The sequence below is a fragment of the Cyphomyrmex costatus genome, unplaced genomic scaffold (genome assembly GCF_001594065.2).
Source record: "Cyphomyrmex costatus isolate MS0001 unplaced genomic scaffold, Ccosl1.0 scaffold23, whole genome shotgun sequence".
Taxonomy (NCBI): Eukaryota; Metazoa; Arthropoda; class Insecta; order Hymenoptera; family Formicidae; genus Cyphomyrmex; species Cyphomyrmex costatus.
The window spans coordinates 2,722,212-2,743,443 of record NW_017276368.1 but is presented as its reverse complement, the minus strand read 5'-3'; the positions used below and the strand labels follow the sequence as shown (position 1 = coordinate 2,743,443).

The 21,232-nt window shown below is 30.6% G+C and overlaps 3 protein-coding genes across 6 annotated transcripts; 1 reads left to right on the top strand and 2 right to left on the bottom strand.

Moving 5' to 3' along the window:
- Positions 1-3,677: 3,677 nt before the first annotated feature.
- pix (ATP-binding cassette sub-family E member 1 pix) lies at positions 3,678-8,589 on the bottom strand. 2 transcript variants are annotated; one of them, XM_018540021.1, is made up of 9 exons: positions 8,555-8,589; positions 7,730-7,951; positions 7,273-7,488; positions 6,939-7,146; positions 6,628-6,814; positions 6,147-6,553; positions 5,600-5,912; positions 4,258-4,492; positions 3,678-3,827 (listed from the first exon to the last, which is right to left on the bottom strand). In XM_018540021.1, exons 2-9 carry the CDS (start codon positions 7,940-7,942, stop codon positions 3,780-3,782), a joined length of 1,827 nt encoding a protein of 608 aa, XP_018395523.1. In that variant the 5' UTR covers positions 7,943-7,951; positions 8,555-8,589; the 3' UTR covers positions 3,678-3,779. The 2 variants fall into 2 exon arrangements, with proteins under 2 accessions (XP_018395523.1, XP_018395524.1); XM_018540022.1 differs by lacking the exon at positions 8,555-8,589 and having other exon boundaries at positions 7,730-7,955.
- A 2,108-nt stretch (positions 8,590-10,697) lies between these two features.
- Positions 10,698-13,021, top strand: Snx3 (sorting nexin 3). Of its 3 annotated transcripts, none has more exons than XR_001940707.1 (5): positions 10,698-11,015; positions 11,544-11,639; positions 12,012-12,136; positions 12,454-12,571; positions 12,674-12,745. XR_001940707.1 is itself a non-coding variant. In XM_018540055.1 (4 exons), exons 1-4 carry the CDS (start codon positions 10,851-10,853, stop codon positions 12,777-12,779), a joined length of 492 nt encoding a protein of 163 aa, XP_018395557.1. In that variant the 5' UTR covers positions 10,702-10,850; the 3' UTR covers positions 12,780-13,021. The 3 variants fall into 3 exon arrangements, 1 of the variants encoding a protein (XP_018395557.1); XR_001940708.1 differs by having other exon boundaries at positions 12,454-12,600; positions 12,674-12,719; XM_018540055.1 differs by lacking the exon at positions 12,454-12,571 and having other exon boundaries at positions 10,702-11,015; positions 12,674-13,021.
- A 528-nt stretch (positions 13,022-13,549) lies between these two features.
- Positions 13,550-16,370, bottom strand: LOC108774044 (uncharacterized). The gene is made up of 4 exons (XM_018540051.1): positions 16,158-16,370; positions 15,559-15,735; positions 14,403-15,465; positions 13,550-13,696 (listed from the first exon to the last, which is right to left on the bottom strand). The coding sequence occupies exons 1-4, from the start codon at positions 16,344-16,346 to the stop codon at positions 13,614-13,616; spliced, it is 1,512 nt and encodes a 503-aa protein (XP_018395553.1). The 5' UTR covers positions 16,347-16,370; the 3' UTR covers positions 13,550-13,613.
- Positions 16,371-21,232: the final 4,862 nt, after the last annotated feature.

The window sequence follows — 21,232 nt, the reverse complement described above, 5'->3', positions numbered from 1 at the left end:
CCGGCATGCGAGCATGCTCGTTCGCTCCTCGGCGACTCAAAAACCACATAGCCAACGGGCATGGTTATGATTGGTTAGCATTATGTTAGTGTTAAGTAAATGGCAGTATAAAGGCAAAAAGCGCAATGCGCAATGATTATTAGTTGTTATGGTCAGTTAACCGTTTAGTTAGTTAAGAACTTATTTCTTTTATATACTGTGCAGTGTCAAAAAGATTTTTTGTTTTGTTTATTAAGCATCGCGATAAGTTACCGATCGCATAATGGCCGAAAAGCGAAGAGCCAGTTTAACCATAGATGATAAGGCAGTTTTGTTGTTATCTTTTTTCTTTTGTTTATTATCAACCTCCGGTAAAGATGAGATTAATATTAATTTCAGGCTCCATAAACAGTGTAACGTCCGCCGGTAAAAATAATAGCGAACGTACTTTCTCTAGTTTGTAAGAGATTTCGCTACTTTTTTAAAGTAGCCAAGTAGGACACTCCAGTGAGAATAATATTACTTTGATAATGTAATTTTTATTTTGTTATACAATAATTATGTTATATTACCATAAAACAAATGGCCTAACTTAATAATTTCTAAATATATGTCTTTGTAATGTTCTGCTCACTGAAATATTTTATATTCATACTTTTATAGTTATAATCTTTTTGAAATATATATATATATATATATTACAGTTGAACATGGGATGCGATTCTGTAATCTTGAGAGATTCTTTTTCATTTTAAATTTGAGTTTCGAAAGGAGACTTTAGAACCGTTAGTTTATGTTATGAATTCTTTCAGGGTGATTACCTCTCCCCCAAAGATAAACCAAGCGCATGATTCTCCTTTGTCTCTTCTACATCGACTCGCTAGAAGGAAAATTATCATTTATCATTATTTGATCTATTAAATTAACTCGTTAGATCTCCCAAGCCTTATGAGATTGAGTCCCACTTTCATTGCTATTATACCTAAAAGTTTCCCATAATAGTTATACATCTGCTTTTTAATATAATTATATACATCATACATATATATATATTATATACATATTTATATATATATATATATATACAAATATTGTGGCTTGCCATAGTTATATATGTTATAGTTTTTAAATAATATGAGCACGAAGAGATTATTGCTGAAGATGAGTTAAGCGTAATAAATATATACATAAATAAAATATTAACGTATGCAATTCGTAATGAGTAACCGACAAATCAAGAATATCACTTTTCTAAAAAAAAAAAAAAGGGAAGAAGTAAAATGAAAAATATTAAGAAGCGAATTTTAAATTACAATGTTTTATTGTTCAAGTAGAAAATTATACGCTCAATTGATTCACGCAGTAATCTCTTTGTGTTAATCAAGATACGAAGGCGGCGGCTCGCTGTCGCGCGCAGTTATCGCTAGATCGTCCTACGAGACACACGTTTTTTCATTTATCGTATCTCGCCATTGCAACAGCCGTCTCGGGGCTGCTTGCTAAATCACTAAGAAGGATATCTTGCCATAATTCCTTGCGCTACCTCATTCAACTCTGATTATTAAACCACTGTAACAAAAGGGTAACTATTAATTATCTTCACCAATTATACTTTAATCATATTACATACTATAATTATATTCTTTATGCCTTTATGTTTAAATATTAAATATCTGATTTTATTATCAATTATACTTTATTATATTACATACTGTGGCGTCGAGTGGCTCACCGCTCAATGCGATTGACTCGCGATCTGTAGACCCGAGTTCGATCCCACGTGCGCCAAACGCGATTTTTCTCGTTTAATGAGCCAAAAAATGGCTCCACCTGGTGATCAAATGATCTATGATCATCAGTGCCGTTCGGATGCGGCGTTAAATTGTAGATCCTATACACAGTGTATGTACATCAGTGGTATACATATCAGTAGATATTTGTTTCTAATATCTGACTGAGGTAGGATTCTGTGGACCAATCACCCACAAATCCGAAAAACAATCTGATTCGAGACACGAATATAAGCCTCGGACAAAAGGGGTCTATAGACGTCCTTTGCTCCACATAAGGAGATAAAAGGAGTCGTTAATATTACATACTATAATTATATTCTTTATGCTTTTATTTGATTTTATTATCAATTATTATATTACATATTACAATTATATTCTTATGCCTTTATGTTTAAATATTAAATATCTTCACCTTTTATATAATATTCATTCAAACGTATTGAATTATATATTCTTATAAATATTTGTACCTTTCCTTATTTCGATTTTATTCATAATTGCATTTTATAAATATTTGCACTATATTATTTAATATCCGATTTTACTCAATAGTTTACTACCTCACGTTATTCATATGCATTTATATACTCTTTCAACGTACTTTAATCTTGTTCTTTTATTGTGTTACTTTATACTTATATATACTGTAATACTAAATTGTGTTGCTTGATATTATTCATTTACTGCGCCTCAACATTCATTTCCCTTATTCTATAATAAGTTAAGTAAGAATAATTCCTCACCTTACCTTTAATGTCATTTGTATTATTTGACTTTTATGTGCATTCTCTTTTCTTTAATTCGTTTTATATGCTACTCATTTAGATAAAATATATTATTATATATTATTCATGACGAACGTATTAACTATTATTATTATTATTATTATTATTATTTCACTATTATTATCATTTTTATTTTATTATTATCTTACTATTATTATTTTACTTTATAATATTTTTGACATTTGCTAAATTATATTAAAATTCAAAGTTATTTATCACAGAAAGTAAATTGATTATTATTAGTCTAATAATTATAGAGGTATAAATCCGGAAGTTTCCGCTCGGCCTACGGATTTCTTTCAATCCTCTTTAATTCAAGGATAATGATTACGACTTTTAACCATATTAACGATTCAAAATTGATGTGACAAACACTCAGTCGGTACAATAGCTATCATTCTTGCCTGACGTCCATACAGGGCTGCGTTCGGAAACATCACCCGAGTGCCCCAGTGTATCGTCTTATCCTCGTTTAACATGGGTGAACAACAAGGATAAGACGATACACGGGGGTACTCGGGTGATGTTTCCGAATGCAGCCCAGGACGTAACACTTGGCACAGACATCTATACTATACCCAAGAAGACTAGAACCAGGAGAGTCAACTCGGCCAAATATCGGTAGAGGGGGTAAGCCAAAAAGTGACGGCGGATAACTTCCCCACTCTTGTGACCCTAATACTGTCATTGGAACAGGACATAACAGGACCAAGATGTAACTCTCATGCATTATTAAACATTACGCTTTCAATAATCCTTATGTAAAAGTAAAATCGTTCGATAAATCATTTATTGTTATATTGTTTACAGTTTAATATAATTCCATTATAGCAACATACATATTGATACGCTCTAGAATCTCATTAAAGACATGCGTATTTTGCATTTGGCAAATGCAAAATACGCATTGCCAGATATACTTATGAAAAATTTTTTACAATACATACTCGACTTCTTTATCTTCACTACATATTTATTAAATTGCGTTGTATAATATATTTTGCATTATTTGCACAATAATATAATTATTTCTATCGCTTAATAACATTATTATTATTAAACAATAATCCAGACAATCACATAGAACATATAGCATTAATATTCTATTACGAAATTTATCGTGTATTCATGCTCCATAGGATTTAAAAAGTATAAAGATTAAAAACTGCCTTAACATTTATATGTGCCGTCATTCAACTTGCACTATGACAATGTATATACCTTATTCTTCTAAAAAGAAATATTGTCCGGCTCTTTTCTGTTCCAAGTCCTGTAAGAAAAAAACATTGATTAAATTTATGTCTTAAAATATAGAAACAATATTTTTTTAATGCATATACATAAGCATGTTTTTTAAATTGAAAACAAAAAAGATATATATTACTAGCTATTTAAATAAACTGCATAGAAAATACTTTTAAAATATATTTTATACTACTGATATATTTTATATATTAAAATAAATTTTATATTACTAATCAGATTACAATATAACACAATTATTAATGTATATCAAGAATAGATAAGCAATGGAATATAAATTCTACGTTATCTTATGCCCTATTTCTTCACCTCTAGATAATTTTATCCAAGAAATATTTCCTAGAATACAATGGAGATATATCCTGGATAAACTCCGCAATTTATCTAAAAGTGAACAAATTGGACATTAGAAAAACATCAGCTAAAATTATACATACCTTTACCGATTGATTCTTATTGATTCTTGGTCTGAAATTGTTGGGATCTCTTCTGAAAGTGATGCCCAATAATTCTAAAAATCTATTCATACCATTTAACAAAGATTGAGGACTATGAGCAGTGGTTGTTAAAGATGGTTTACCAGAAAATACTATCACACGATCAGCTAAGTACGTAGCCATGATGAAATCATGTTCTACTACAAATCCTGTTTTTTTTGCGTGTAATATAAATCTGAAATGTAAAAATTACAATAGTTTATAATATTTTTTACTAGAAAATGAGGAGATTTTCTTAAGCAAAGAAGAAAGAGAAATATTAAGTATATTATGAGGAAAGGACAAAATGAAAAAAAAGTGCTAAGAAAACTGAAAAGATAGGGATAAGGTGTTGAGTGAAAGAAAGGGGAGGGAGAGAAAGGAGAAGAAAGTAGATTGGATAAAGAAATACAAAAAGGTAGTAGCCTACAGTATTGTATACAGATGCGGATTGAAAAACATAAGAATTGTATATAACTATGATACAATATTTTTACAAAATGCAAGAATAGCTATGAAATATGATCCAACTAACACTAATCGTTCATAAAAAGTTTGATCTATGTATATTGCCAATATGTCGAATATTCCGGAACAGTAAAAGAATTTTCATAAAATATTCATATAGCGATGAAATGTACAGAATAATATATCATAAAGGAATGTATATAATAAAAATCACTCACCTACGAGCAGGACACATCTCCACCAACGAAGGGTCGATAAGATGGAGATGCATTAACTCGTAAGCAAGAATCATCTGGGAAAGAATATAAAGAGTGTAGCATTTCGCTTATATGAAATGAGTCCCCAAAATTGAAAAATTACAATTTTAGAATATATATGATATTCTATATATGTATGATATTCTAAATATGTAGCGATGTATGAATAGAATATTTGAATGTTGCTTTTACATTCTGCAAGTATTTCGAAATATTTTGAAATGTTATTTTGGGATTTCAGGAACATTTTCATGAATATTTCAAGAGTATTTAGTGTTAGTTGGATAAGCTGCGTATACAGTGATAATATCTAGAATAAAATTGATAAAGATTAAGACAAAGGAAAAGAAAAAGTAATAAGGGTAGAAAGATAGAATATTGTAAGTTTAGATATAAATGAAGCGCACATAAAAATTATAGACGAATAAGTAGGATTAAGAATAAAATAAAGAAATTTTGTAAACCAAGTTTCCTTCTTAGTCATTGTATACATTGAAGTAAAATAAATTATTTTTAATATTCACACAATTACTAATGCATTCGCATCTTTCTAACAAAAATATTTATTTATTGCGTACCTCTTGATGACTTTCGCAGCGACTAAACGTTGTTCGGAATCCAAATACGCGGATGGTTCATCAATTAGATAAACATCAGCTGGCTTTCCTAAGCAAAGAGCTAGTGCAACTCGCTGTAACTCTCCACCGGAAAGATTTTGCACTTCCTGATCCATAATATCGTCGATCTTCAAAGGCTTCATTACATCAGTTACAAATTGAGGATGCACGTATGCATCTCGGATTTTCTCATGTAACAACTGCCTGACAATGCCTTGAGATTTGGGACTAATCTTTTGTGGTTTATAACTGATGTGAAGTTGAGGGATACTTTCTGCAAGATAGCAATTTCGTTAACACAAATTATATCAAGCGGTCATACATCATAAATAACATTTAAGAAATAATTTGAACCAAAAAAACAGACATCACGTGAGTTGACTTTTATTTTATCCCATTTATATAATCAAAAATGACATAAAATATTTACACTGCTTTTTAAGTAGCCGTTACTGCCAATGATAAATACTATATGTATGTACTTATACGTTCACACATACGAGCGTACCTGATCCATCATCAGGAGGTAAGTTGCCAGCCAGCATTCTGATAAACGTTGTTTTACCAGTCCCATTTTCTCCTAATAAAACGAGTATTTCCGAATCAGTGAATTGTCCTTTCTCGACGTTCAACTTGAATGTCCCCATTGTTTTCGTCATAGCAGGATACTCGTAGTGATTCATGCGTTTCACTTCTTCCTCAGTTGCACTTTCTGCCACTTTAAATACGAGAGATTCTTCACGAAACCGTAAATTTTCCGTAGGAACAAATCCATCGAGGAAAATGTTTATCCCTTCTCTTACGGAAAAAGGCATGGTAACAACGCCATATGCCCCAGGAACACCATATAGGCAACAAATAAAGTCAGATAAATAGTCCAAAACTGATAAATCATGTTCCACAACTATTATGAACCTGATGTATTAAAACAAGTAATAAGTATATTAACAATCTAATCAAAAGTAATCATCTTTCAAACAGATGCTTACTTGTCTGGATGAATGAGAGACCTAATAGTCACAGCAGCATTGAGCCGCTGCTTAACATCTAGATAAGAAGAAGGTTCATCAAACATAAAAATATCTCCATTCTGGATGCATACCATTGCACAAGCAAACCGTTGAAGTTCACCACCAGAAAGTGCTTCGATACCTCGATCACGTATATGCAGCAAATCTAAGAAAGATATATATCAGTAAAACTATAGATAGAATACAGATTATCAAAATTTTTCTTCCAATATCTCTAATCAATTTAAATAAAAACAATGACAAAAAGAAAGATAAAGATGTTTACATACCGAGCATTTCACAAATTTCCATCTGATTCTTGCATTCATCTTTTTTATCTAAAAGTTGTTGCACGGTACCTTTCACGGCTTTAGGAATTTGATCAACATATTGAGGTTTAATAAGAGCCTTCAAATCATCTTCCAAAATTTTTGTAAAATAATTCTGCAACTCGCTACCTCTAAAATGGCTCAAAATCTCTGTCCAGTCTGGTGGATCCTGTTTGAATAAGAAAGTTTTATATACTATTGCTTCATGTCCATTTTAATAATAGGTGATACACACACATACATATGTAAATATGCACATGCAATGTATGTATTATGAGATATAGAAATCACATACAGAATATCTTCCCAAATTTGGTTTTTGCTTTCCAGCTAAAATTTTAAGGGCAGTTGATTTACCAATTCCATTAGTTCCTACCAGCCCTAAAACTTCACCAGGACGTGGAATAGGAAGTCTGTGTAGCTTAAATGAGTTCTTAGAATAACGATGTGTTGTTTCCTTCTCTAAATTACTAGGAAGATTAATAATGGATATCGCTTCAAAGGGACATTTCTACAAGAAACAATCTTTTATCATTGTCAAGACAAAAGTTATTTATTATTATCGTATTAAAATTTTTCGAAATAATAATTATACATAGAGAAAATGTAATTAATTTTACATACTTTGTTGAATTCGATTTATCATCATTATAAATATCATCTCAAAGTTTAGTATTCAACGTATTAATTTTATCAAAATTATTTTATATCATATAAAATCATTATATAATTTTATTATACAATAAAATTACCTTGACACAGATACCACAGCCAATACATAGTTCTTCAGAGATGGCTGCTATTTTACTATTTGGATTAACCTCTATACAAAGTTTTCCCATTCGTACTACAGGACAAGATCTCTTACATTCTTGTCTACACCGTTTAGGTTTACATTTATCAGAATTCACTATCGCTATACGAGTCAATCGATCCGTCTCCTCCATTGATTTTTTTGGTGGCATAATGACACGCTAATTTAAACAAATTTTAAGAATTGTTGGACTATCATAAACAACTTGAAACATACGAAAGATGTATCAAATATATGTATTTTACAAAACTGTAAATCATAAAAAAACATGAAAAACATAAAAAATATGTATAAAATAACTAAAGTAAACAAAAAATATAAAATAAATTAAAAAATAAGGTAATTGTTTAGTTTAGCATTTAGCATACAGAATCATAAAAAATGAACAAAAAGTACCAATCGACGCATTTTTTTTTTTTTTGTATAATGAATTAATCTGGCAAAAAAAATGTCACTTTAAAACATTGCTTTAACAAACTTGAATAAGTAGAAAGGAAAAAAATAAATAAAAATTAAACACACAAATAAAAAAAAACAATACGAATAATGCATTAAATTATCTCATTGACTGTCTTTTAATTGTGACAAATGTAAAAGCTGTTAAACTCCATTTATAACCTATCAATTCATAATTATTTTTCCAAGTATATTTTAAAATATTTCCGAAATTAATGTCAACATTACTATATTAATATTTTTAAACAATTTATCTCATGTAAAGAGTTAGAATAAAAACCGTATAATGCGATATATTAATGCATACCGATTAAATGTCTTCAAAACGTGGAAGAATTCAAAGGAAGTGTGAATCCAAATTGCTCCAAATTCCTATATGCTTTACGCTATGCAACGCCATGGAACACATTTGGTTGCGTTCAGCAGACTCAACTGTTGTAACCATGATGTAAGAAAACAAGGTGTATTGTGGCAGCACTAGCACGCCTGCAGCAGCACCTGCAGCCAAGCCACATACGCCGACCAATCACGACACTGGACAATCGGCATGTCGCGTAATCACATACCAGCATCACTGCGCAAGCCCGACCCGGCCAAAAGAGAAGAAGAAAAGTTACTCTTTAAAAATATATATATACAGAGGCTCTCTCATATACGTCCACGTGTCGATAGTGTACCTGATATTTGAGATTTTTGTGATATTAAAATACATTTATATATCCTGTTAAGTCAAATTGAGTTTATTAGTATTGCGCATCCTTTCCTACGTGCCCCGCGACTCTAGAACACGCGTGTACATAATGACGACTGAATACTGGAGCAACCAATCCAATTTCGCCCCTAAATGTTGCACGAGATTCAAACGCTGTACTAAGATCAGACTATCAATACTTAATAATGCTCTAAAAAACCGTGTAATACAACTATATATGAAAGTGAATATGTAAGAATGACAATAAAATACTAAATTTACATTATACATCTGTTTTATCAAAAGTTTTCTTTACTGAAAGAAGTACCGTGAAATTTAAAAAATTCATCATCTATAATTTCTGCTACATTTTGCAGCTTTTCAGAGAGATACATTGCAATTTCCTCAGGATATCGTGCAAATCCAATCGTTATATGATGGATTTGGCAAATTTTTCGTGGGAACTCCCAAATCACTATACGATTGCGGAATCTATGAGCAACATAACCGAACATATATATTTTTTATAATCTCGGATATATATTTTACATAGCACGCTGGCATTTCTGCAAACTATAATATATTATACAAAACTAAACTAAATGAATAAACGATATTCAATATCAACATAGTTTGACAGCTATGCTGCATTAGCTGCGTTCGGTAATAGCAAATCTGAGGTGTCGGAGTGCTCTTATATTATAGCATATGTCACGTGCACTATAGAAAAAGAGCACTCCGATGCCTCAGATTTACATTGCCAAACGCAGCTATTGTATGGAAGAAGCCATGTCACTTCTTAGATTTGAGGGCGAACTCTGATTGGTTGAAGAGCAAAACCACTGCGCATCTCGGGAATGGTACACCTTGTATTCTTAAGCGGAGAGCACAGACTTTTGCATAACGCATAAAGCATGTGCATAAGGAATTTCATTGGTCCATTTTCTTATGCATGAGTCAATGGACCAATCAAATTCTTTATGTATATGGTTTATGCGTTATGCAAAAGTGTGTGTTTCTCGCCTTAAGCGGGGAGCACAGACTTTTGCATAACGCATAAACCATATACATAAAGAATTTGATTGGTCCATTGACTCATGCATAAGAAAATGGACCAATGAAATTCCTTATGCACATGCTTTATGCAAAAGTCTGTGCTCCCCGTTTAAAGCTGGAAACACAATGCGAGGGAATAGCGATAGCGATAAGTTTCAACTTATCAGAAATCGAATACACCGGAATACACATTTTTGATAGGTTGAAACTTATCGCTATCGCTATTCCCTCGCATTGTGTTTCCAGCTTAAAGGTTGATTTATACTGGCCGTAAACTGTTAACTTATGCCGTAATCTGTAAAAATTGACCAATCACAGTTGAATGAGAGGGGAATAATCGATTATAATTGGTCAATTTTTACAGATTACAGCATAAGTTAACAGATTACGGCCAGTATAATCCAACCTTAACTGTTACGGAAGGTGTGTGCGGCAGTCCTTAAGCCATCATCTCATAGAAAAACATAAGGCCGTAAGACGTAATCAGTAAGGAAATCGTACATTGGATTCGCTACCGGCCTTACGGTCTCAACTGTGATTGGTCAATTCGCTTACTGATTACGTTTTACGTCCTGACGTGTTTGCATGCGCCTGGGCTTGAAAGTATGTACATACAACGTATGTATGTATATATGCATTATTCGCACGAGGGCGCGATAATATGCGATGACGTAGTAGAGAATGTGTGTGTGTGAGAGAGAGAGACGTATCAGACGAGTCGTGTCAAGTTACTAAGCGCTGTCATGTCTGGTGGTGTTCTGTAACATTCGTTGCATGTCGGATAGTGTTTTCGAGCGTTTAGTAGAAACAAAATCTGCCAAATTGAACGCATATTTAATTGAAACTTGTAATTGAAATGGCAGATACAACCGTAGACGCAACGCGACGCTTAAATGTGAAAAAACAAACACTGGACGACGCTTATGCGGCGCCTGCAAACTTCCTTGAGATTGATGTGATTAATCCGATTACACATGGTGTCGGCAAGAAACGATATACCGATTATGAAGTTCGTATGAGGGTGAGTAACATCTATTTTGCTTTATATATTAACATTCGTGCAAAGTTTCACACAGCTGGCATGTTGAAATTTAGTCTTTCCAATAGTTTTTTTTTTTTTACGCCTGCACCGATGAAACAGACGCATCGAATAATCATAATTCAGTCATGTCTACCGATTGATTAGATGTAGGTATATTGTGGGTTGTTCCCACTATCATATTGATAAAGACCAACGTATATATTATACATTCATTGCTCAGTAGATTTCAAAACAGATGTGTTCTCAAAAATCTAATATATTGATATCTTGTTTTTTTATTTACTATCTGTATTTTTATATATGGATATTAATATCATAAATTCGGCCAGACTTAGAGCACCTAGGCATGAAACTATATAACATTGGAAAATTGAAGATAGCTGTATATGATGAATTTATATGAAAATACATGTGCGTACGCATGGTGTTTACATTGTACATATGTATAAGCATACATATCATAAATATTTCAAACTCAATCATTTCAAAGTTATTGACTTTTTTCAGACAAACTTACCAGTCTTTAAAGTAAAAGACTCAACAGTAAGAAGACGATACAGTGATTTTGAATGGCTGAGAAATGAATTAGAAAGAGATAGCAAGGTTAGTTACTAAAAGAGATAATTATGCTTGAAAACAGCACGAGTTATAGAATGAATCTTTTTACTCGTATCCTCTCTTTCCCCTTTGAATAGAAATGTACAACATTTAAAAAGTATCAATTTGTCAACTATTTGAAAAAGAAAACATTTATTTATTAAACTTATTACTTTACTATAAAATTGGTGAGACAATATGAAAAAAGTATTATATATTTCTAGATATAGATTTACACCAGGACTCATGGTTATCTTTCTCCTTTTCAGGGAGCCATTAAACCACAATTGTTAAAGATTTGATACTTTTATCTATGTATCTTACGATACAATATAATGTAATAGAAAACCATTTTTCATACATTTTCTTAAATTACAGATTGTGGTACCTCCTTTACCAGGAAAAGCATGGAAACGTCAAATGCCTTTTCGTGGAGATGATGGAATATTTGAAGAAGATTTTATCGAAGATCGAAGAAAAGGCTTGGAACTTTTTGTTAACAAGTGAGCATATTTTTATGTACAATAAAAAATTGTACAGTTTATATTTCGTACAAAGAAATAATATGCAGTCTTTAACTTATATGTACAAGTGATTATTTAATCTAGTACTTTGTAATTATTTAAAAAATTTTATTCTAGTTCTTTAAGGATCTAATGGGACATTTGTTTAATTGCGATTATTTCTATTCTTTGAGAGAAATAAATATCAATGGAAAAATATGATTATTTTTCTCAAATGAATAATGACTTTCAAAGATAATAGAATTTGTCGTTTTAATTTAATTTAATCATAAAAATAGGCAACTTTTTTTTTGCAGAAATCATGTTCAGTATGAATACGAAACGACAGTTACTCTGAAGCGCGTGATTTCTTAATCATGTGTATTCTATTGAAATCATTTATATATTCTGATCGTAGCACTATATCCTGCACATGTAATATACTCCAACAAATGTCAATGATTGTCTGTAATAATATTTTACCTAAACGTATGAATTTGTGTAATTATTCATATCGTGTAATCATTTGTATTTCAGAATAGCTGGACATCCTTTGGCACAGAACGAACGGTGTTTGCACATGTTTCTGCAAGAACCTGTAATAGACAAAAATTATGTACCTGGAAAAATACGTAATACATAAGTCATTATAAAAAAAAGTATCACCTAATACCTTTTCCACCACGCTATCACATTTGAGATCATGTTTTCATTACATTGACATCTTATTTGGAACGTTACATTGACATCTTCGTACTACTGTGCGTACCAATAATAACGCTGCACTCTCATTCGCCCTTAATTTACTGGATTTTATGATCTTATTTGGAAGTCACGAATATTCTTATTCTTTGTAAGAATCAAGTAAGGTACCTATACTATAATATCAAATCAGGATGCTTATTTGGAAATATTCATTTCTACTTTATTATTACACGAAAAGTATAATAAAGTATCTTTATAAGGAAATAAATAAATATGATAAATTGGCAAAATCATTCTTACACTTTACTAGGTTGATTCTGTCTGCTGTTATCATATAATACTGTTTATAACAAAAGAAATAAGCAAAAAAAAAAATGTTATTATTCATAAGAGTTATATCATAAAATGTACTCCTTATTTTGTTAATTATGTAGCTAGTGTACTATTTAACGTAATTAAAAATTTGATACGTAAACTATTAGTTTTTAATTTAATAGAAGATAGTGCAATTGGAAAGAGATAATTTCAAAAAATAACCATAAACACACATCCATCCACCCACCTCTTTCCTAAAATTAAATTTCTACTTCAAAGTTTGGGCAAAATTTTGTATTTTATTCATGAGTATTTACATTGTAATAAATATTTAATTCTATCGAGTGATACACGAACAAAATAAAAAAGTTATGCAAGATATTATCTATAGTAAGTTACAATTTCTATACATGTTTCATTGATTTGTATTACATTAATGAATAACACTACCAATTTCTTATAGATATATATCCTGTTTAGTCTTAATAAACCTCTTGTTCTTGAAATAATCTTCTATATACTTACTTACACACTCTTGTTCTGAAATATATAAACAGAAGAATATATGAATATTATGAATACGAAATAATTTGCTAATGTAAGTTTTTTATTGCTACATTCAGAGCTGGGGGACCATGTATTTGAAATACATTTTCCATTTAAAACACAGTTTTTGCAATACACAAGTGTATTTTGTATTTCAATAAAGCACATGCGAATTATGTGTACTTTGGATTCGAAAAAAAAAAATTGAATGTTTTACGCATTTTTTAATTCAAACAATAAGATTAGATTGATTGTCAATCTTAGTATTTGAAACACAAAATATACAATTGTCTTATGAATACTGTTTTTCAAATAAAAGTATTTCAAATATATGCCTGGTCCTGCCTGTGATATACTGTGAATCATAAATTGACCATTATGAGGTACACAGAATAGCTATATCTTTTTTCCTTCCAATAATATTTATTCTCCATTAAATATACGGAAAGAAACAATATAAATTAGAAACATTTGAAATTGAAAAAATTAAAATTAGGCATTATACCATCGACTAAATCCTTTTAAACTAAGTATTGATCGCGCGATTCTCCATTAGTGTTATATTAAAATACTCGATTGATTACGAAAAACGAAATAATCATCCATAATATACCTAATACAATTATTTTTGTTTACTATTATTAAAATTATATTAACACTTAATGTAAAAATGTAACTATCGGATCGATCAGTGGCTCACCTGGAAAAGTATTCTCTATAATGAGCATATCTGTGATGTACTTTGCAACAGCTTTAAAAAGCTGACGATCTTTAATTCTTCTTTTTTTGTAAAATGGCATTAAGTATTTCACAATCCAAGGTGCTATTCTTTCTTTACAAGCTGGCAAATGTTCTTCTATACATATTGGTGAATCTGGCATCATTTCCTCTTCCTCAAATTCCCCAAATAAACGAAGAAATGTTTCCTTTATTCTTCCATGCTTTCGATAATTTGTCAGTGATAATTCAGTCATTTTAGCTTTTAATTTTGAAACTTGATGCACGCGTTCCACAAACCAAATAGCATTTATCTTTTGTTTTTGCTTACTTTCAACAGTTTCGTTTGTATTAAATCCTTTTAATTTAATGGCTTTTTTACTTTGCATTTCTTTATAGTGACTGAAACTGATTCTTCCTTTGCTTGTACTTATTTTTGCTACATTAGGCTTTGATACGTAATTATTTATTGAAACGTTAAAAAGATTTGGGTCTACCACAATATCTGCTTCTGAACATATTTTGTTAATTTCTTTATCGATATTTGCTTTAGTAACACCAGAATGTTTCTCAATTAATCTCGTAAGATCACTACTATCGTCACTTTCGCAAAACATATCTTGCATATGTTGTAATAAAGAATCCTGTGAATTTTCGCCTTCATGCCTGACAGATACGTTATCTGTTATATGAGAATGCATCTGATAATTAAATTCTTGACTAGCGTCATTTGAGTCTTCTATTGCGATACTCTGCAGCGATTGCATATCTGTTTCTTTTGTATCTATGGAGGGAATTCCATCATTAAAATTTTCCATAACACTCTCACTTTTAAAGAAATTATTAGAATTCATAGTGGGTAATACTGTTTGCAGTGGTTTCTCGTTTAACTTAATAGACACATTTTGTATATTTGTTCTTTCAGTATCTATCCATGTGTCATCTGTTTGTACAGCGATGTCAGTTCTATCTTTTGATGTTTCTAAAAATATGACCAATTTTTTATATGCTTTCTTTTTAACTGTATGTGATCTTATATCATCAATCTACAAAGGCAAACAAAATTAAAACTATATAAAACATCAATGAGGAAATATTATCTTCCTTTGTTAACCATTTTAAACAATAATATTTATTACCATTCTCAGCATATTTTGCCTATATATACTAGCTTCCAGTGCTAATTGGACAGCATGTAATTCCATTTGATCCGCACAATTTTTCACTTCAATGCTTGGTATATCAATTTCTTTGCAACAAGTTGCATAATTACTAAGTAAGCATTTATGAAGATAGGACAAATATACAGTACGGACCTGTACAAATATATATTGTAAAACAGTTGTCCATATAATGTGACAATCATTATAATTGACAAGATACTTTTTTTCATAAAAATTTTCAATTAAATGTTTTTGTAATACAACTTCATTCTAATTAATTTTTTATATTATGCAATAAACATATCATTTAAATTTTCGAAATGGCAATTTATAAAACTTAACTTTCAACGCTAAATAAAAATTTGATAATAAAAATTATTTCTAGATTTATATTCTGTCTAAAATAACACTAAATTAAAGCAATTAAAAACCAATATTATATATCTCTTTATACTCAGTTTGCTACAGTTTTAAGCATACTAAATTTGACTAAACTTTAATGCTAAGAAACATAATATACATATGTATTATATACCACACACACACACACGTTATGTATATGCAAAGAAACATGCCATTGTGGTGAGACGTAAGAACTCATTGTTGGTTTCGTTGACGATGACGGAATTAACTTTAGAAAGTGACGGTAACGGCAAAGATGAAATGTCGTCGATATTAATCGAATTAATATCGTTATCATTACAGACATTCGGTTCCTTTTTCAATGTAAACAGCAAAGAAGCATCGATATGATCAGTCATCATTGCAATAAATGTTTTGTAATAATCACGTTGTATGACATTGAATTAAAATTTTTATCGTACATACATCTATCAATAACGTAATTCTCAATATTGATAGGTTTCTACATTACATACGTGTAAATGCCTAAAAACTAACTAATGAAATAAATTAATGTAATTTGAAAGAACTACGTTTCCTACCGTCACAAAAAGATTAAAAGCATGTTAAACATGGTGGAAGACGGTGGAAGAAAACACAAGTAGTAAGACCACAGCACACACTTTTGTATGACGCATATGCAAGACGCATAAGACAATCAACCAATCAAAATGCTTCTCTTGTCACACCGCGGTACTTACAAAAACTTGTCCAGAATTAAGCGGGGAGCACAGACTCTTGCATAACGCATAAACCATATACATAAAGAATTTGATTGGTCCACTGACTCATGCATAAGAAAATGGACCAATGAAATTCCTTATGCACATGCTTTATGCGTTATGCAAAAGCCTGTGCTTCCCGCTTAACTCACTAACATAATCGAGAATAGAACAATAATGTAATAAAGCTGTTTTTAACAATTTTTTAATGTGAAAATACAAATATAATTTAAATTAATGTATTCATAAATAAACAATTATATCATTTAATAGCAGCATTATTATTAAACAGCTCCAGTTTTATTCAGTTAGTAGGAACAGAACAATGAGATAATAAAGTTGTTTTTAACATTTTATTTAATGTAAAAATACAAATACAAATAAATTTTAATAGTATTCATAAGTAAACATATCCTCTAATTTTTACTTATAAATACATTACTTATAAAATACATTAAAATGATATAAGTAAATTATATCATAGCAGCATGCCTAGTCATAGTTTTACTACTATATGTATAATTCTTATTTTAATATATAAAGTAATCGTCCTTTGTTGCAATCAATTTTTATGCGAAATGTAATATACCGTTTCATTATTTTATCGAATAGTGCAGTACCACATCGATCACATCACGTTTTTGGTTATGTACGACGACGCCATGTTTTGTCGAACTAGACCAAAGAACTAGACCTTGGCCAGACTCTTAGTATAGGGACTCTACTCACACCGCGTTTCCTCTTTGTTTAATTCGCCGGACACTTTTTATGTATGGATTGCGCAGTCCATACTTATATGTCGATGATTGCGACAGTACATACATCCATTTAGGATTTCCTTAATGCCTTTTCACGTAAAAAAATCGTTAACAGTAACTTTAACCTTCCTTTTTATTGTTTGACTCGAATTATCTCTTTTCCAAACATCAGAAACGAAAACTGCGACCATGATAGTGCCAAAATAGTGTATAAATAATTAACCTGATAGCTTTCCTATTGGTTGGCATTATAAGGCGTTAAATGTAAAATTCCAACATGACGAAATTTTTACTACTAACTTTAAAATTACGTTTACGGAATTTTACTTGCAATTGCTCCATCTGATTGTACGTTGGAGACTACTAAAATTACGGTTACGGTTAACGCTTTTTTACGTGCAAAGGCCTTTATATAGGCTATTGGTATCGATCTATATTAAGGTGTCATAGTTAAAGTATATGTTGCCATACTCAACAGAGCGATTCTTTGATTTATTTTCAGTAATTAGATCCATATAAACGTATATGTGTCCTAAACGGCTTAATTTCCGAAATACTGGTGAATGTTCGCAAATGTTTGACGAAATGGTAAATTGGAGATATATCTTCCTGCATAAATATACGTCTTGCCTCGTACGTGAGTTACCATTTGCAAATAGGCAAATTGCATATCTACCATTTCAAAATTTGTAAACTTAGGCATGATGAAATCGATTTTAATGAACTGAAACGATTTGGCCCCGAAACGTATAGTATATGTACATACAAGCTAAATGACCCGCAGCAACATCGCTGCAGGACTGAAGTCTATTTTTGATTTTGACTTTGTCACATTGTTTACGGTTGCGCGAATGGTAATTCACGTGAAGCAAGGCATATTATTATGCAGGAAGATACGTACGTATCTTCAACGCAATTTACCATTTAAATGTTTCGTCAAACATTTGCGAACATTCACCTACGTATTTCGGAAACTATATAAATAAACCGTTAGAACACATATGTTTATATAGACTTTTTTACTTGAAATAAATCAAAGAATCGCTCTGTTGAGTATGGCAACATACTTAACTAACACCCTGTACGTGCAGCTGTAAGCTCTACTATACTGATAGAGCATATATTGTAACGCGTCAACCAATAGTAGAGTACGTGACGTCATTAATCCAATCCAGGTCGGTTCAAATCCGCCATTAAAATGCTATAAATTAAATTGAAATACTTTTTACATTGAATTTTAAAACGCTGCGATATCATAAAAGTACAAATCACTTGCGTAATAGACTTGCGCAATTATGCGAGGTAAGCAAAGTGATGTAACTCGACTTCGCTTTTTAAACTTAAAAATGATAAAAACACATACATCACGATATTCACGATCGCGCGAACACTTGTACGATGAAAAGAAAATATATGAAAAGCACATATTTCTTATACTTTTATGAAAAATCGTGTGTTTATATGTATATAGTGAATCCATACAAAGAGAAAGATATAGAATAAGTTGGCTTTGATAAAATAAAGAGCACTCTTCGCGCGAAAAAAACATATATATTAGACTTACACATATAAGACAGTGCTTTATTAGTATAGTTAATATTTAACTGCAGAGATAACTCTGACGCGGCGACCGTGATAAAATATGTCGCTCGTAAACAGCACATAGCACTATAACGAGCTGTGCGTTACAAGATAAAACGTGCGTATTAAATTAGTGACTTCTTAGCAGGACAAGGGGACTGTAAAACCGGTATGATACATTGATAACATTATACATTGTGTCATTATATATAGGAGAATAAATTTTGTAATAAATCTTGATCCTTACACAATTAATTTTATTTTCATCTTCGTGAGAAAAGATAAGATACGCATATCATATAAAGTAAAAATTTAATCTAAACTTATCTAAATTTTTCGTATTTATACATATAAGAATCACTATAACGATTTCAATTCTTGTTCAGATCGCGTTTTACTTATTGATGAGTAAACTTACACTACACATGTATATATTTTCATATATATGTTATCCTGTTATTGTGATCTCGCTGTTTCACAGTACGCTTGTAGCTTACACTACATTCATTTTTATTTTATTGTTCTTATATTGACAGAGAAATAGAAAGAAATTTGTTATTAATACCATATATTCCTAAGAAGTGTCGCATACAAAAAAATACTAGAGGAAATCTATATTATAATACATACATATATGTATGTAACGTATATTATATTTATATATATTTCCGTATGTAATATTTTTCAAGAATATTGAGTCAGTATATATAGGTGACAAATATTATAAATATTTTCAACAAATATTTTCTTTTTCATTGCACTTATTTAATAGAAATATAATTCTTAAAGAATAATCTTTAGCAAAATTTAAAATATAATTAGAGAAAATAAAAAAGTGGAATAGAATCGAAAATAAATGATACAATAAATTTGATAGAACGGAAAGATTACACATGTGTATCTATTTACGATACTTGACACATATACATAATACATATATGCAACACGCATAACATACGGAGATAGGGAGACCTGATTGGTTGATTGAGTGTTAAAGCGCGCGCCAATCGACCAATTGTTGACCAATCGACCAAGTCAATTTTCCGTTTGAAATTTACAGTTGTACACAGTCTGCGTTGTTGAATCTCGTGCCATGTCGCGAATGGAGCGACTTCTTTTTTTATTAATTTTCAACCATATTTTCTACGATGTCGTAATTACCGTCGGAATACGTATTTTGTGTGAATTTTTCTTTCATCACGGATAAATCAAGCAATAAAAATGTGCTTTTAGCCCATTCAGTGCATCAAATGCAGAGAGCGCATCGAGAAACTTTTAAAAGGTAAGAAAAAAATTTACTTTAAAAACAAAAATGCTGGTTTCATTTTAAAAAGTTTTTGAAAGTCATTAACAGTCACAAGATTGTAACACAAATAAAAACAGCAAAAAATCTAGTTTTTAATATAACAAGATCAATTTTTCAACTTATATTTATTAAGGATTTCTCGAAGTATAATTAACACTAAGTTTAGCATTACCATCTGTATCCTTCTTGCTTCTTAATTTAATTAAAGATGCATAGCGGATGGACCGTCTATTCTTATTTTTTAGTATAATATTTTTATTAGAATTTTTTTCCAAGTTTTTAAACAAAAGAATGTTCTCAAGCAAAAGTTGATCTAAAGAAGGAAATAATGGTAAAATCAATTTTTAAGAAAATCGATTGTTTGAGGTCACATGGAGGATTGCCATTTTTATAAAATATGAATAATATGATTTTTTTTTACATAAAATCATTTATTATATAATTATGGATATAAAAGCTCTTGAGGCAGAGATATATAAAAAATTAATAATTTCTGAAATATTTGATGTCAGATGCTATAAAATGAAAAAGATATTTTTTTTAAATATAACATCTTTTTATAAGACTATTCATTTTTGATAATTGCACATACTCTAATACTTTCATACACAGTAATAAAATGAATCAATTGTAAAAAAGACGCACATAGCTTCTATTCAAAAAAATTATACAATGTGCACTATGTAAATACATTATATCGTTTTTTTTTTTACAACAATTATTCGTCTTTATTGTTCTATACATAAGTATCATATCAAGATACCGTTATTAAGACGTAACATCAATTCGGTGCACAATTTAAGAGATTATAAATGTGACACACACACACACACACACACACACACACACACACACACACACACACACACACACACACACAC